Source organism: Nasonia vitripennis, chromosome 1 (assembly GCF_009193385.2).
Source record: "Nasonia vitripennis strain AsymCx chromosome 1, Nvit_psr_1.1, whole genome shotgun sequence".
Lineage (NCBI taxonomy): Eukaryota > Metazoa > Arthropoda > Insecta > Hymenoptera > Pteromalidae > Nasonia > Nasonia vitripennis.
Window position 1 is genome coordinate 27,321,915 of NC_045757.1, and position 13,215 is coordinate 27,335,129.

At 32.9% G+C, this 13,215-nt stretch overlaps 2 protein-coding genes across 2 annotated transcripts; both read left to right on the forward strand.

The window, feature by feature from the left end:
* Positions 1-938: 938 nt before the first annotated feature.
* LOC100679800 lies at positions 939-2,027 on the forward strand. The gene is made up of 4 exons (XM_003427728.4): positions 939-1,101; positions 1,198-1,239; positions 1,335-1,535; positions 1,633-2,027. The coding sequence occupies exons 1-4, from the start codon at positions 1,054-1,056 to the stop codon at positions 1,831-1,833; spliced, it is 492 nt and encodes a 163-aa protein (XP_003427776.1). The 5' UTR covers positions 939-1,053; the 3' UTR covers positions 1,834-2,027.
* Positions 2,028-2,371: 344 nt separating this feature from the next.
* Positions 2,372-5,854, forward strand: LOC100118966 (myosin light chain alkali). The gene is made up of 6 exons (XM_008214647.3): positions 2,372-2,561; positions 2,639-2,666; positions 3,728-4,036; positions 4,123-4,209; positions 4,452-4,516; positions 5,205-5,854. Exons 1-5 carry the CDS (start codon positions 2,559-2,561, stop codon positions 4,475-4,477), a joined length of 453 nt encoding a protein of 150 aa, XP_008212869.1. The 5' UTR covers positions 2,372-2,558; the 3' UTR covers positions 4,478-4,516; positions 5,205-5,854.
* Positions 5,855-13,215: the final 7,361 nt, after the last annotated feature.

The window sequence follows — 13,215 nt, forward strand, 5'->3', positions numbered from 1 at the left end:
GAAAAACCTCTTTATTTATGTTTCAATACAATTTAATCAGTTAAGTACATTTGACTATACCTTAACTTAAAATATTTTAGACAAACTAAAATACACTGCGATAACTGCATACCTATATAGTGCATAATATACTCGTATTCTGTGAATAAGTATCTTTTGATGATTAAGGGGACCTCATCACCTTAAATTAAAAAAAAATGAGATATTGAATTTTTTTGTGTAAATGTACCTTAAATTGTTTAAATAATCAAGTAAACAATTATATTAACTCAGGAATACTGTAAAAATTATCAAACAAAGTATATAAATATCACATGTAAGGTACAATAGGTCTTCGAAGGCCAAAAATCACAATTTTCATTATTTTAGCTACCGCAGACTTACTTCAGTTTTGGAAAATTGTGATTTTTGGCCTTCAAGACCTATTGTACCTGACATGTGATATTTATATACTTTGTTTGATAATTTTTACAGTATTCCTGAGTTAATATAATTGTTTAATTGATTATTTAAACAATTTAAGGTTCTTTTACACAACAAATCAATATCTCATTTTTTTTTAATTTTTAGGTGGTGAGGTCCCCTTAAGAAAGAACGCTCGAAGTTCATAAATAGATCATTACTGAGTTAACACCATACCATAAGTATTTTAAAGATTTTGAATGATTATGTTTTAGTGAAAAGTCAAAAACCTAAAAGTGGGGTTCTCTATGCCTAAAGACACATTTTTGACATAATTTATACAAAAAAAATTGTGTACTTAAAACTCTTTTACAAATTATGAACTTGCAGCGATCAATTTATTTCACGCCTGTTTGAATATTCAAGTGAGCTCGTATAAGCAGCTGTAATTATGTAAAGTATAACTGTTTCCGATGCAAATATTCTTTGCTCGCGTGAATACGATAATTGAATGAAACGTGCATATTCAACAAGATGAAAATCACTCTTTCCGTTGTCCTTTACCATAGTTATTGTCGTATATAAGGCAGTTACCCGCGAGCTTTTCATTAGTTATTGTATAATTTCTCAAGAGGCAAAACTGAACATAAAATGAAGTTCGAAATAGCTGTTGTTCTGGTTTACAGTACATTAGTCATGGTAATGTGACCATAATTTTTAAATTATAATTCAATCGTATTAAATTTCAAGTTAAATGGTAAAAACTAATTTTTAATCTACTAATTTGTGCATCAGAGTTTCAACACTGACGTTAGAATTAAAAGACAAATTTTGAAGGTAATGTTTTATCTTTATGCTATCTAGTAGTTTTACTTTACAATTATAAGCAGAAGAATGTAACGTTTAATTGATTTGAGCACATTTGTAAATAGATGCCGTCTCCTCTCACTGGGCTAGGCAATAATGCAATAAGTAATTTAGGAAGTAGTCTAGCAAGTGGTTTGGCTTCTACAACATCTGATATGATACAAAAGGGTGTTAGTAAAGTTGTATCCTCGGGTACTGACATTATCGGTCGCGGCGTCTCAGACATGGAAAATGCTGTAAACAATATTGCAACGATGGGATTAGAAGTAAATAAGTTTATAAGTTTATCCAATGACTTTTTTTCATTCACAGCATATACAAGAATATAACAATTTCATTATGATGAAATATTTTCTCTTCAAGGGGGTGAAAGCAGTTGGAAGCAGAATTGAAGGAGCTTTAAAAAATACCTACCATGAAGAAAAAGACTCTTTCAAAAGCAGCTGGGACTCAGTAAAGAATATGATGATTAATGGTATTGAAGCGGGGGCTAATTTGACGAAGACTGGCTTTGATTTGGGAACAATCGGCCCAAAATTAGGAAAAAACTTGATTTTAGGTTAATTTTATTTTATCAAAAAGCAAATGCACCTTTTGGAAATAATTTTGTAGGAAAATAATATAAGTTTCGATTTATTCAAAGTGTTGCGATAATTTTCAGTCATAGTCACTGCGAACAATGTAATCTTCTGATCTTTTTTATGATATCAAGCATGTACCTGTAAAATGGAAACAAAATAAAAACATTTGTATGACAACTGTGTGATTTATACTTAAGAAGTTACTAATCTTCCTTACTCAATTATAAGCTTTTGTCAAGTTTAAAAATTAAGATACTTATAACATCAATTTAAAACCATAGCGATTGTGTATTATCAACATTTGAACATTCATATCTATGTTTTAAATTTTCTATGTAGTGTTATTGAATTGAAATATTTATGCACAATTGAGAATATTACGTATACGTTATAATAGCACAGTACATAGTTGAGAATCTTCACTATTAGAATTTTACAAAATCAAGAAAGCAATGGAAAGGGAACGCAGTAGTGGAGGCGGAAGATTTTCTCAAAACAGCAACGCCGCCGCTTCTTATTTATAATCTCGGGAAAGAAAGCTTTAAAGCTTTTTCAGCGGCCGCCGGTCTGGTTCTCAAATATCTTTAACGACGCGTCTGTGTGCCACGCTATCTGTGGCTATAAACGTATACGCGCGGAGAGCTTGCTCACACTTCTGGCTCCAGTTCGGTTCAGTAAGCTTCCAGAAGCCGCACGAACACATTCACCATGGTGAGAGTCTTTTTCAAAATTCAAAATGTTGCCTTGCGTGTACATGTTTATTGATTATTTTCTGTCTTTATTTCAAGGCTGATCTCTCATCTAAGGACGTTGAAAGTGAGTACGAATAAGTTGCAATGTAACAATTTTTTTTGCTTTGACGCTAACGTATATTCTTTACTTGACTTTACTGCTGTCCTTATACATTATTCGAATTTGGAGATAGTGATGTTAATGTTGCAGTTCGCGTTGGATGTACAACTAGGAATTTGTTTAACTCGTGCTTTTGTTCGATCATTTCGTCGAATCTCATTTTCTTCCTAGTGGAAATGAATCAGTGAAAGTGTCTATACATTTAATACATGCTACTGAAATTCAGAAAATAGTTTTACTAGGAATTCATTTGGTGCGTGATTTCGTTAAATCATATTGTTGATCCTCATTTTCTTCTGAATGAAAATATATTAGTGAAAGTGTTTCTAAAATTGTACAAGCATATGTATAATAAAATTCAGAAAATGTTATTTTCATCAACTCCATGACAAAAATACTGGATTAACGTGAACAACACAGTAAAAAATGAAAATGAGAATTTCTGAAAATTGGATCTCATCAAAATTGAATAAAAAATGATATCCATAGAAATATATAATTGCTATTATAAATGAAAAATCGAATTCTCGTGGCAGTAAAGTAAACTCTCTTTTTAAATACGAATTTTTTAATGTATTAAGTACCGAAAATATTTCGATGAGTATTAAATATATTGAAAAATAATATCGCAGATTTTGTACTATATTAAAAAATAATGTTAAAACGCAAAATAAAAATAATATTCAACACTCTTCTGTTTTAACAAAATTGTGAAACAGTACGAGAGCTTTTCTCCTTGGCTCATATTTCCGAAGTCTTCGTACGATTTTCGTAACACTGATGTAATTTCAACGCTTACTCATGGAACATCTGGCAAACAAACTATTTTTAGTATCCAAAGGCCGATGCATCTATATACAGGCATTCCAAAAATATTACGTTCCCTACGAATGTAAGAATAACGTCCAGCAAAGAGCGCGCTTCGCATTCGAAATAGTTTCGCTCGGGATCGCGGAGAAAATAGACGCAAGATTAAATAAAATTTTCAAGCGAATGAAAAAAAAACCGATATGTTTATAAAACAGAGGCAGAGTTCGCTTTCTCCATCTACGACGCCGATGGCAGCAACAACATCGACGCCGCTGATCTCGGAAACCTCCTCCGAGCTCTTGGCACGAATCCAACAAACGCAACCATTGAGAAACTTGGTGGCACAAAAAAACGCGGCGAGAAGACTTTGAGCCTAGCCGAATTCCTGCCCATTTACAGCCAGGTCAAAAAGGACAAGGAGCAGGGCTGCTATGAGGACTTCGTCGAGTGCTTGAAACTGTACGACAAGCAGGAAAATGGCAAGATGCTCGGCGCTGAATTGTCGCACGTTCTCCTTTCCCTTGGTAATTTCATCTTTTCGTACCGCGCCTACTCTGATGCTTTATTTAGCAATATGACTAAACAAGTATGAACTTGTTTGGGCTTGCAGGTGAGCGTCTTGACGACAAGGAATGCGAAGCCGTCATCAGGGACTGCATGGACAAGGAAGACGAAGATGGATTCATCCCATACACCCGTGAGTTGAATCTCTCTTTATATTTTTGGCAAAATGCGAAAAAATGTACGGTCTTAATACGTAGATTACCACAAAATATTGCTATGGTATTCTAATAAATATAATCTTACTGAAATTTTGTTATAATAATAAAAAATAAGAAGTATTCAAAAATTTAGAAAACCAGCAAATGACCTTTTTTTAATGTTGTTCTCAAGTATTTTGCGCAATTCCGCGTTCAAACCCTATTTATAATTTTTCAGCATTCGTCAAGAAATTGATGAGTTAAGGAGCCAGCCAGAACTAGGCTTGACTTTAACTGGAAGTGGTAAGCTGAGATATTCTATTTATAAGTGAATGTAAAGTAATACGAGTGGAGGGAAAATTTGGTATAGCTGGTTTCATAGAAAACTGAACGCGTAAAGCAAAGTCAATTTGTATGCAATTTCAAAGTTATTGATAAATAACTGTAGGTATAATAGATAAATAAAACGTTAATTATATTTTTTCAACAAAAATGTTCTCTTATAATCCGTAAATTAAAGTTTTTTTCGTCTTTTACATAATTTTAAAAAAAATATAACTTGCCACACTGTATTTTCAATATTACATTGTGCAAAGTAGGTGACAAAGTTCACCATTTATTTTGTATTTACATTATGTAGCATCAAAATTTTTGCATACGAAGCTAGAAAATGGAAATAAACTGCGTGTGCGAGTAGATAATTTTCCCGAGCGGGAATCATATACTTTGCGCGTAAAGAATGTACAATTTCATTTCAGCTTGTTGTTGTGAATTTGATTTACTACTAGATGTCAGTTTTACGAATGTGTCGGACACTGCATAATTTATTTATAAAATAAAAGTGTCAAAAATCTAATTCAGATCAGGTATTATACCAAATGCCACTAGTTTAGTAACCAAATTCCCCAAAGATGTACTGTACACTTGGCGAAAATATGTTTGGTTGCTATTTACTATTTCTATTTCTAATAAGATGAATATATTTTTTTAGTTACTGATGTTCAAATAATTTGGCCAAACATCTTGAACATATAAGCCAACAAGAGATCAACAAAAGCACCACGTGAACATTATAAGAAGATTCTATGAAGCAAAGGTCATCAAGAACAATTTGTTTTAACGCTTAAGAAAACTGAAATAGGTACCTGCGAGAAAAAAAATTTAGCGTACATATAAACAATACATCATGTTTCGCAAACTACTTAATATTTTACATAATACGCTAGATAAAATTTTTTGTCCGATTTTAGCAAAATTATTGTAAATAAATTATACCTATTATTCAAATTATATTATACTACACAATAAAAGAACAATATTTTGTATTTATTATAAGCATCTTTCTTAAGTTTGTAATAGTAGACGAAATTGTAGAGGAACCATATGCATCTGTCGCAAAGTTTTCTTAAATTATTTTTAACAACCATCCAAACAAAAATCCAAAATTGTGATCCCATGTCAAAGTTTGATAACATAAATTGTAAAATTTTGACACACGATAACACTGCATTCTTAAAAATTGTTTCACAATCCTTCCCAGAGTTTAGCAACACTGCAGTCGGTGAACTACCTCCTTGATTTAATTTCAAAAACTTGGATCAGTATCAAATTTTTGAAAAACAAAAACAGCTCACACTGTAATAAGATCACACTTTTTTGCACACCAATAAAAAAATTGTTTGCTCGTTTATTTGTCTGAAGAAAGTTTAATGCGTTTGGTTTGAGAGTAGCGAAATTTCACAAATAATAAAACTTTTGAGAAGTAGTTAAATTCTATCGTCCCGAAATCGCGTAGAACAAAGGTTCATTCTTTCAGAAAAATGCTTATTATATATATTTATAGTATGTGTACAATGTAGTTTTTCGTAATAATAACTACGCTGTACTTACTCGTGACAAGACTGCCGAGCATCTAAAAATATACTCTATAACATGCACATTATACTTACAGATCATTAGAGGTACGTAAGATTGCGATCGTATTTTAATTTATTTGATTCTTATAACTTATTACCCTACTATATAAGAACGCATATTCCTGAACATTTTGTTAAACTCAAAAACTAGTTTTCTATTGGTTTTGCCAAAATGATTGTTTGTACATTGCTTACAAATGTATCTGACATAAATCTTCTAAAAAACGAGAGCAATTTGAGAGATTAACTAATTACTAGCTTATAATATTTGCTCGAATGAAATTTTGTAAAAGTAATGTTACTTAATTTTTAACTCCAAAGATGTGAAATTGATATTGATATGGATAGAATAGTTTCATAAATATCACCACTCACACACGCACAAACACACACACACACACACACACACACATCCGCGGATATTTTAGAGCTTTGCTCTGGAAGCACGTAAATCGAACTCCAAACACTTTGATCCAAACAATAACCTGTTTTCAACGAAGTCAAAAGTTTTATTATTAATCATAACAGTTTTTCTGTAAGAGAAAGATTGCCGAAATGATCTATTGTATTATGTTATCTAGAAAATCAATCAAACTATGTGCAAGAATCAAAGCGGAAATAAAATTGTATTCTTAGCGAAAAGTTGGCAAAATATAAAGTTCATGTATACGCTGTACAAAGTATAAAAGGTACTGTTTGAGTTCGCAATGGTGAACACAAATTTGCAAAAGCGTATATTTTTGTTATATTTCGATAGAAATTTTGATAGAATTCCAACAAGAATGTCAAGAATATACAATTACATTTTGATACATTTTTTTTTCAAAAATTATGTAGCAAATAGGTAGAAAAAGTAGAAATTGAAATTAAATAACTTTTTGGTAAATTAATTTCATTTTTTTTTCAACTTTTTTATAGCAATCGACATGTGCATACTTTTGTACACTATTGTACATTTTTATACATTTCTATAAAATTATGTACATTTATGTACTCTTTATTACGCTAGGCTGCTGCGTAAAGAATAAATATAGTAAGCAGATGTTCTCAAAAGTACTATGGATATAAGGTAAAAGCGAAGAGCTCATATGAAATGTAAACGATCGAAACGCAAACACAAATCCTAGATTCGAATTTCAGAAGCAATGACAGCGCAGCCAGTCGATTCCGTTGCTCGACTTCTTTTGGTCACCTTCGAACGCCGACGCGTCCTTGAGTCGGTGTGCTGGTGGCGCGCGACGCGCGGCATTCTTGCCTCCCTTGTCTATGGCTGCGCTTCTCGCCTCGTCATGCTTTCCGGATCATGTGAGGCACAGCGAGAGTCGTCCGGACGTGAAGAGAGCGAGAGACTTCCAATTCATTCTTGTCTCTCCTCTCTCCTTTTGGCGTAAACGTTGCCTCCTTACTGTTGCTGTATAAAATCTTAGACGTATACTACCATTTCTTTATATATCCCTAGTCTCCGAGCGATGTCTTTCGCGCGACTCGCGCTACGCGCGGCTGTGCCAGCAGATGAACGAAGAATCGCTTTTAGTGCGCTTTTTCGGAATCCTTTTAAATCAGGGTATATGCGACAGATAGACCACGTCATTCTATACATGAGTGTATTCATGTATATTTATAGAAATCGTTGTCAAATAAGTAAGCTTATATTATGGACCCTTAACTTGCAAGTTAAAAATTTTATATCATCTTGATGATAGATGATAGATGAAAGTAGGAATTCGAAGTTCGAATTAAAAAATTAGTGACTTAAGGTAAACCGGCCAGAAAAGAAATTACTATAGATATCCAAATAAAACTTTTTGCAGGCTATTTTAAAGCATTAATTATACCTTGTTCCAAAATTTCAGACCCAGTTACCGACCAACATTTCGAGAAAAAGTTAGTTGAAAATTCTTATTTTAACGTAGTGCTTATGGAATTCGTATGAAGAAACAGGTTAATTTTCGGATTAGTTTACACAAACATTACGGATCAAACAGAAAAATAAGGATTTAAAAGAATGAAATTCAAACATTCCAATAGACCAAAGATAAATATGGGAAATCGAACTTATAAGAAAGTTATTTAACGTATAAATTAAAATAGTGTTCCTAACTTATGCGTGTGACTCCCAAGTCATGCGAGCGTCCAAATGTAATTTATAAGACGATATAGTATATTCCGAGACAATTGCGCAAAGTATCAAACTATCTCGCTTTGCTCGGGCGACAAACTACACCCGTGCAAGGCCCGCTTACTCCGCGCACATATATCGAACCATATTTTTTCACACTTGTTTCCATAGCAACGGCATGTTTCGCGCCATATTATTTGTTTCGCGCACGAAAAGCGAGCCCAGAAAACCGCGTTTCGCGCACGGAGTGTTAGAATAAAAACAAATTGTATTAATATCAAATTACATAAAAGTTAATAAAAAAACGTGATAAACATTACTAAAATACTTTAAACAATATATGCTTACAACTTTTTTTTGTACACTCTCAGTTGACTTGGGATTTGCGTGCAATCTATCTTAAAAATAATGATAGCTGAAAATTCAGATTGACAAAAGTTAGAAAAATAGAAATAAAGATGGGCAGAAAATCGAAATTAAAAATGGAGAAAACTTTGAAAAGTCAAAAAATAGGCAAAATTTCTGATGGATAAAAATTCGGAAAGAAGGAATACTGAAAGACAAAAGTTCGGAAAGCAAGAAGTACCTATTAAAAGTCTAGAACGTTAAAATAATGATAGTTGAACATTCAGATTGACAAAAATTCGAAAGATAAAAATAAAGATGGGGAAAAAATCGGAAAATCGAAATTAAAGATGGACAAAACTTTGGAAAGTCAAACAATTGGCAATATTTCCGATGGATAAAAATTCGGAAAGTATAAATACTGAGAGATAAAAGTTCGGAATGCAAGAAGTACTAATGTAAAAATACGAAAGTCAAGAATAATGATAGCTAAAGATTCAGCTTAACAAAAATTCGAAAGATAAAAATACAGATGGGGCAAAAATCGAAAAATCGAAATTACAGATGGACAAACTTCAGAAATTCAAAAAATAGGCAATATTTCTGATGGATAAAAATTCGGAAAGTATAAATACTGAGAGACAAAAGTTCGGAATGCAAGAAGTACTAATGTAAAAATACGAAAGTCAAGAATAATGATAGCTAAAGTTTCAGCTTAACCAAAATTCGAAAGATAAAAATACAGATGGGGAAAAAATCGAAAAATCGAAATTACAGATGGATAAACTTCAGAAATTCAAAAGATAGGCAATATTTCTGATGGATAAAAATTCGGAAAGTATAAATACTGAGAGACAAATGTTTGGAAAGCAAGAAGTACGGATGTAAAAATACGAAAGTCAAGAATAATGATAGCTAAAGATTCAGCTTAACAAAAATTCAAAATGATAAAATACAGATGGGCAAAAGTTCGGAAAATCGAAATTACAGATGGGCAAAAGTTCGGAAAATCGAAATTACAGATGGACAAAACTTCGAAAAGTCAAAAAATAGGCAGTATTTCCGATTGATACAAATTTGGAAAGTAGAAATACTGAGAGACAGAAATTGAAATGCAAGAAATATCGATTAAAAGTCTGGAACGCGAATACTCGCCAAAATATACTCATAGTTCAATCATTGCAACAGTATTAGTAATATTAATAGCAATGACAGGTGCAGGGTTGTTGGTAAAAACGTACAGCCAGCAACCTTGTTCGGATTTATTTTATTTTACTAAAAAATACTTACATTATTTATAGTACTTGTAGCACAATATAACGATTTTGTTTTTGTTCTTTCAACTATTATATTTTAATATTAAAAATTTGGTTCAGCATGGCGTCTGCTCTACTTGCGATGATGTCCTCGATCCGGTTCGCGGTTTAGAAGTTGATGTTCCTCAACGGGTCCCACCTATGGAAGTTGATGTCCATGATCTGATTCGCGGTTTAGAACTTGATGTTCCTTGACCGGTCCCACCTATGGAAGTCGATGTCCATTATCCGGTTGGCGGTTTAGAAGTTGATGTTATTCAGCCGGTACCCGCCATGGCAGATGATGCCCCTGAGCCGCTCCCCGGTGCAGCGGTTAATGTTCCTGGTGTACCAATGGATGTTGTCCATCTGGTCCTCGGTATTGCAGTTCATCTCCCTGAGCCACCTGAACCAGTAGCAGGACAGCCTGAAGACATGGCTCTCAGGCAAAATGGTAATACAAATTTATTAAAGTATTTGCTTGCGCGGATAAAGCCTTAAATATCTAGATACTCTTTTATATATTTCAATAGTGTATTACGACACTAGTGCGGTAAAGTAGTTTCACATCCTTTTGTTTGAAATCCCTTTAACCCTCTAGTATCGTACGATATTTTATGATACAACGTGCGTAAACCGACATTTAGCGAGTGCATTTTTGCACGAGCGTAGCATAAATCGAGGTTTACGCCACGGCGTGTCATAAAATTAATAAATATTAATGAATGCTTTGTGCTACAATTTCTGAAATTTGTATTACATGGGTTGTTAAAATATTCTTATTTGCAACGGATGATCATGGAATGGTTGATAGCTTCGTTTAACGTGATTTTTTCTTATTTAGATATATGCATTGTTTGCTTGACTGACCGCAGGACGGTTGCATTTGTACCCTGTGGTTATTACTGATGTTGTATGATTTGCGGCAACAGATGTCAAAGGGAAATGGAGCGATGCCCAGCATGCCGCCAGGAATCGATAGTTGTTATGAAAGTATATTTTTAGTATGTGCTATTTAATATTATTCAGCATTTTGTAATTTTTTTTTTAAAACATTTTGTACAACTGTAAACCTCAGTATTATTTTATAATAAAAAAAGTTCAATTATATTATCCTTTACAAAACAGTGTGGTGCATTGCGAATAGCTCATACGTGTTTGTTTCAATATAATATTAAGAGAAGCTTATAGTACGAGAGAAATTCTTCAAGATCGACCATTGAAAACAATTAATTATTCAGAAAGCTTTGGTATGCTTTAAGCATTAAAAAGGGAGAAAAGATTAATTAGTACCTACGTTTTTATTTATGGTGAATGTTATTCGGATCCTTACTCTTTCTCCTGTCTGTAAAACAATGCGGATTCTAACATTTTTATTATTGTGTGCATGTGAATCAACGCTTTGCCATTGAAAAAACGTTTTAAATTACTTTTTACGTGAACAAGAAATATTGAGAATCTTCGTCAGCGATTGACGTTTCTTTATTTGTAATGCAATTGAACTTGCAATTGACACGTACAGTGTAAAAGTCCAAATAAGTCGAGAGGGAGTGACAAATACAAGTGGTAGAGTATTCGATTAATAAATGATGTACAGGACGTTTTACAAATGTACATGCAATGTTATTTTTATTTTATTTTTTTCTCTTTTTTTTTTGTCAAAGAAATTCGTACAACAATACGTACACGCCCACTTATTAATATCCTGTATTTTGAAAAACTTACATTTTGCCGTATGTACAAATACTTTACCGCCAAGTTGCACGTCTTAGTTGACTGAAAATATTGCAGTAACTGTAACAGCATAATCCCACTTTATTGCACCTGTGCAATTGACAAAGAAAGCAGATACGCGTCTAGTACGGAAGAGGGGAGCTGCTTGAAGCGCGTATAATGTTGATGAAATATGTACTGTATTTTTAACACACGAATGTATCTTTTTTGTAAGACACGAATTATTTCCGCGTTTTTTGTATGTATTCATTGGGACTAAAGTCTCTTTTTGACGGGCGAGCTACAATATTAATGTAGGGGGCTAAACATTTTTTTGCCTAATCAAGGAACTAAGCGGTTTTTAAAAAACGTCCACGCCTCATATAAAATATGGTGTGCAGCAAGGGCTAAGTGAGTTTTTTGACCTCGTGTGGTTTCAGTACAAGAGGCCCACTTTATGCTCTTATTGGTACACAATATACTATTATTTACGGAACTTGTTTTAGTCATTCCTGGTTGGTCATGGGAAAGATTAACAAAAACTAGGTATTCATCAGCCTCAGCATTTACTAATTTAATTTTTAGATTGTAAAACTTGTATAATTTGAAGTCGCCGCTTCTGAGACTTTTTAAATTACTGAAATCACGTAACACACCTATGTATGTAACTTTTTAATCATGGTCGTGCTTTTGTAAAACGGAGTAGATTCTTTTTTAATAATCAACAATTTTTTTACCAATTACTTCACCGGATAAAACTCCGCATAACACACATAACTGCAATGATTTCCGGTGAAGGAACTGTATAGCGTATTACCCTGTAAAGCTGGATATATAAATAATTTCAAATTTGATCATGCATGGGAATGATTTCAAATTGTGGCCCTTCCTTATACACTCAACGAGATGATTTACTATTTTATTTACTGTTATTACTATTATTATAATTATTGTTATTATTTCTATTACTATTAAAGTACTAAAAGAACATTTTTTGAATCTCTGTGTGCGAAATTCAATTTCGCCTAGCTGCGTAGATAAAATTAACGACAACTGGCACTGAATGCGGAAATTAAATTTCGCTAAATTTTCTTTACATGAGAAAAACATGACTTAATTGGATTCATTTGATTTACATTTACATTTGACAAAGATAATTACATTATCTGCAGATCTGCATTATTCTCTAATCGGCTCGATATACTTCAAAGATTCCTTTGAATCCACTTAAATGGGTAAGCGATAGCACATTTCATTATTCGCGCAGAAATGTAAAACATTTTATATTAGCACGTTTCACGACTCAAACTAATATTGTATGTAATTGGAACAATTTTTCAAAAATAAAACCTCAAAACCGCTAGTATTTTTATACAATGTGCGAGTCTACACGGCAAAATCTTGAAATGTACTTGTCTTTACGAATGGGACTGAAATCAGCAGTTTCAGGTGTGCTAATTTTTGTGGAAGCGGTGACGATGTACACTAATTGACAATATCTCGGCATATAGGATTATCTTTGATGACAGCGCAAGCGAGCCACTCTTCTTTATATATTTATATTATTCTAATCCTTAAAAATAATTAATAATATCATTTTAATTTCTAAGTGGG

What these genes read in the sequence shown, in the direction of transcription:
- LOC100118966 (XM_008214647.3), top strand. An exon ending in GCACGTTCTCCTTTCCCTTG is followed by an intron (nt 4,037 to 4,122) that starts GTAATTTCATCT and finishes TTGGGCTTGCAG; the next exon opens with GTGAGCGTCTTGACGACAAG. An exon ending in TGGATTCATCCCATACACCC is followed by an intron (nt 4,210 to 4,451) that starts GTGAGTTGAATC and finishes ATAATTTTTCAG; the next exon opens with CATTCGTCAAGAAATTGATG.
- LOC100679800 (XM_003427728.4), top strand. Translation starts at nt 1,054, where the DNA reads ATGAAGTTCGAAATAGCTGTTGTTCTGGTTTACAGTACATTAGTCATG. An exon ending in TTTACAGTACATTAGTCATG is followed by an intron (nt 1,102 to 1,197) that starts GTAATGTGACCA and finishes TTTGTGCATCAG; the next exon opens with AGTTTCAACACTGACGTTAG. An exon ending in TTGCAACGATGGGATTAGAA is followed by an intron (nt 1,536 to 1,632) that starts GTAAATAAGTTT and finishes TTTCTCTTCAAG; the next exon opens with GGGGTGAAAGCAGTTGGAAG.